This window comes from Bubalus bubalis, chromosome 16 (genome assembly GCF_019923935.1).
Source record: "Bubalus bubalis isolate 160015118507 breed Murrah chromosome 16, NDDB_SH_1, whole genome shotgun sequence".
NCBI lineage: Eukaryota > Metazoa > Chordata > Mammalia > Artiodactyla > Bovidae > Bubalus > Bubalus bubalis.
Genome location: NC_059172.1, coordinates 1,219,201 through 1,222,134, shown reverse-complemented (window position 1 = coordinate 1,222,134; position 2,934 = coordinate 1,219,201). Strand labels below are relative to the sequence as shown.

The following is a 2,934-nucleotide window of genomic DNA, read 5'->3' as shown; positions in this document are numbered from 1 at the left end:
GGAAAATTGAAGAGGTCCCCAGTGTTTCAGTGGCCACAGTGATAGAACCGACCTGCTCGAACGACTCCCATCAGAAACGTGGGTCACCTTCTCCCTCACGATGGCGTACAGAATTGCAGGCACAGAGCCTGCCCAGAAAATAAAGAACCTACCAGGCCAACAGCAAAACCCAAGCGACAGAAAAGACAAGGGTAGATCTCTTAATACATCCTTTAACTGTGCTGTTATTTCTTCCAGAGATGTACTTGAAAAAGAATCTGTGACCCCATGGATCAGGGAAATTATACCAGAGTGAAAGAATTTATTTTCCTGGGCATTACCCAGTCTCGAGAGCTCAGCTGGGTCTTGTTCGTCTTTTTGTTTCTGGTTTACATGACGACTCTGCTGGGAAACCTCCTCATCATGGTTACGGTGACCTGGGAATCGCGTCTCCACACCCCCATGTACTTCCTGCTCCGTAACCTGTCGGTTCTTGACATCTGCTTTTCCTCCATCACAGCTCCTAAGGTCCTGGCTGACCTGCTCTCAGAGAGGAAGACCATCTCCTTCAGTGGCTGTGTCTCTCAGATATTCTTCTTTCACCTGCTCGGGGGAGCAGATGTGTTTTCCCTCTCGGTAATGGCCTTTGACCGCTACGTGGCCATCTCAAGACCCCTCCACTATCTGACGGTCATGAGTCGGGGGCGGTGCATTGGGTTGATAGTGGCCTCCTGGGCGGGGGGCTTCCTCCACTCCATCGTGCAGATCTCCCTGCTGCTCCCCCTCCCCTTCTGCGGACCCAACGTCCTGGACACTTTCTACTGCGACGTCCCCCAGGTCCTCACACTCGCCTGCACGGACACTGCTGTCCTTGAGCTCCTGATGATTTCCAACAATGGATTAGTCAGTTGGTTCATATTCTTCTTTCTCCTCGTCTCCTACACAGTCATTCTGACGATGCTGAGGTCCCACTCCGGGGAGGGCAGGAGGAAAGCCATCTCCACCTGCAGCGCCCACATCACGGTGGTCACCCTGCACTTCGTGCCCTGCATCTACGTCTACGCCCGGCCCTTCACCGCCCTCCCCACCGATAAGGCCGTCTCCGTGACCTTCACTGTCATCTCCCCTCTGCTGAACCCCCTGATCTACACCCTGAGGAACCAGGAGATGAAGGCAGCCATGCAGAGACTGAAGAAACAGCTAGGGCATTCAGAAAGGGTTTAGCGTCTGTGAGGACAAGATAATACCAGAATTCAAAGATAAATATTAGGGGCTTCTCTGGCAGTCTCGTCATTCAATCCCTGGTCGGGGAGCTAAGATCCCGAAAGCTGCTTGATGTGACCAAATATATATACATGCACAGGAGAGGGGTCCATTTGAGCCAGTCCTGAAAGTGGACTGTATTCCAGCCTTTAGTCCTATAGCCCCAACTAACTGCAAAGGAGTCTGGGTAATGTAATCCAGCTCTGCACCCAGAGAGAAGAGGTGAGATCATGAAAAACAGTGAGCAATAGAAATCTCTTTGGCATTTATGACTCATTGCTAAGAAATCACGATCGGATCAGAGTACAGGGACTAGAACATTGTGTTAAGGAGTCTCTTTATACATAGAAATGTTTGCTGGAAGGAGTACTGCACACTTGGAATGCACAGAGAACCACACTGAAGTGAAAGAGACATGAGATGAAGAAATCTAACTTTCCTGACCCAGGGATTGAAGCAGCGTCTCTTGCGTGTCCTGCATTGGCCGGCAGATTCCCGACCAGCAGCGCCCCTGGGAATGCCTGTTGTAAGCCAACATTTATTAATACAGAGGCTCCTGTAGAGACAAGTGTCTTCTTCTTACTGTCCTTTCCAGTGTTCTGTTCTATTTCCACCACTCAAATATGTTCTGAATTATTTTCCAATATTAGACATTCTTCCTCTAAGCATCAAAGTCCCAGTAAAGGCATAACTTGTCTTCAGTTGGATCCATCTGTAGAATAAATCCACCTTTACTGCCTGGTTCCATCTTTACTCTGGTACCATTGTTCTCCAGCTCCTCTATACTTTTCACAAAGGTGTCTTTTTTCCCCCCTACTTCTCTGTTGACTTTACCTTGAGCAAAACTGTTATGACTGGGCAAAACTTTGAATAATCAAAGATCTATACCATCAGAGTCTGTGTTCCCAAGTGTGCATGCGTTGCTCAGCCCTGTCCAGCTCTTTTCGACCCCATGGACTGCAGCCCCCCGGGCTCCTCTATCCATGGGGGTTCTCCAGGCAAGAATACTAGACTGAGTTGCCATGCCCTCCTCCAGGGGATCTTCCTAACCCAGGAATCGAACTGGGGTCTCCTGCATTGCAAGAAGATTCCTTACCAGCTGAGCTACCAGGGAAGCCTGTTCCCAAGTGTAGGACCCCACAAACGACTGTAACCTACAAAAGTTGTTCATGAAGCTGACTTGGACCATTTGCAACAGGCAAAACAACCTCATAAAACACAGTGAGGAAAAGCAGCTGAATTCAGAAGACCGTTAAATTTACTTGTCTGGCACCATGACATCAAATACTTACTTGGATCAATATATATACATATTTTTTCTCCAAGTAGAGACATTTTCTTAAGGAACGACTAGATATTGAACTGATTCTAGTTTATTCTACACACATTCCATATATTTGGCCCTATCATTTGTGATGTTTTTTCCTACCCCAGAAACATTGATTTTTAAACTTCCATGATATTTTTCATAAGCAAATGCTGCTAAGCTGCTAAGTCACTTCAGTCATGTCTAACTCTGTGCGACCCCATAAACGGCAGCCCACAAGGCTCCCCCGCCCCTGGGATTCTCCAGGCAAGAACACTGGAGTGGGTTGCCATTTCCTTCTCCAATGCCTGAAAGTGAAAAGTGAAAGGGAAGTCGCTCAGTCGGTCCGACTCTTAGCGACCCCATGGACTACAGCCCACCAGGCC

At 48.3% G+C, this 2,934-nt stretch overlaps 1 protein-coding gene across 1 annotated transcript; it reads left to right on the top strand.

The window, feature by feature from the left end:
* Positions 1 to 267: 267 nt before the first annotated feature.
* LOC102391487 (olfactory receptor 4D9) lies at positions 268 to 1,203 on the top strand. Its single transcript, XM_006068073.4, has one exon. The coding sequence runs from the start codon at positions 268 to 270 to the stop codon at positions 1,201 to 1,203; it is 936 nt and encodes a 311-aa protein (XP_006068135.3).
* The last annotated feature ends 1,731 nt before the right edge of the window (positions 1,204 to 2,934 follow it).

Bases quoted from the DNA above. Each gene is read 5' to 3' on its own strand.
- LOC102391487 (XM_006068073.4), top strand. From the start codon at position 268: ATGGATCAGGGAAATTATACCAGAGTGAAAGAATTTATTTTCCTGGGC.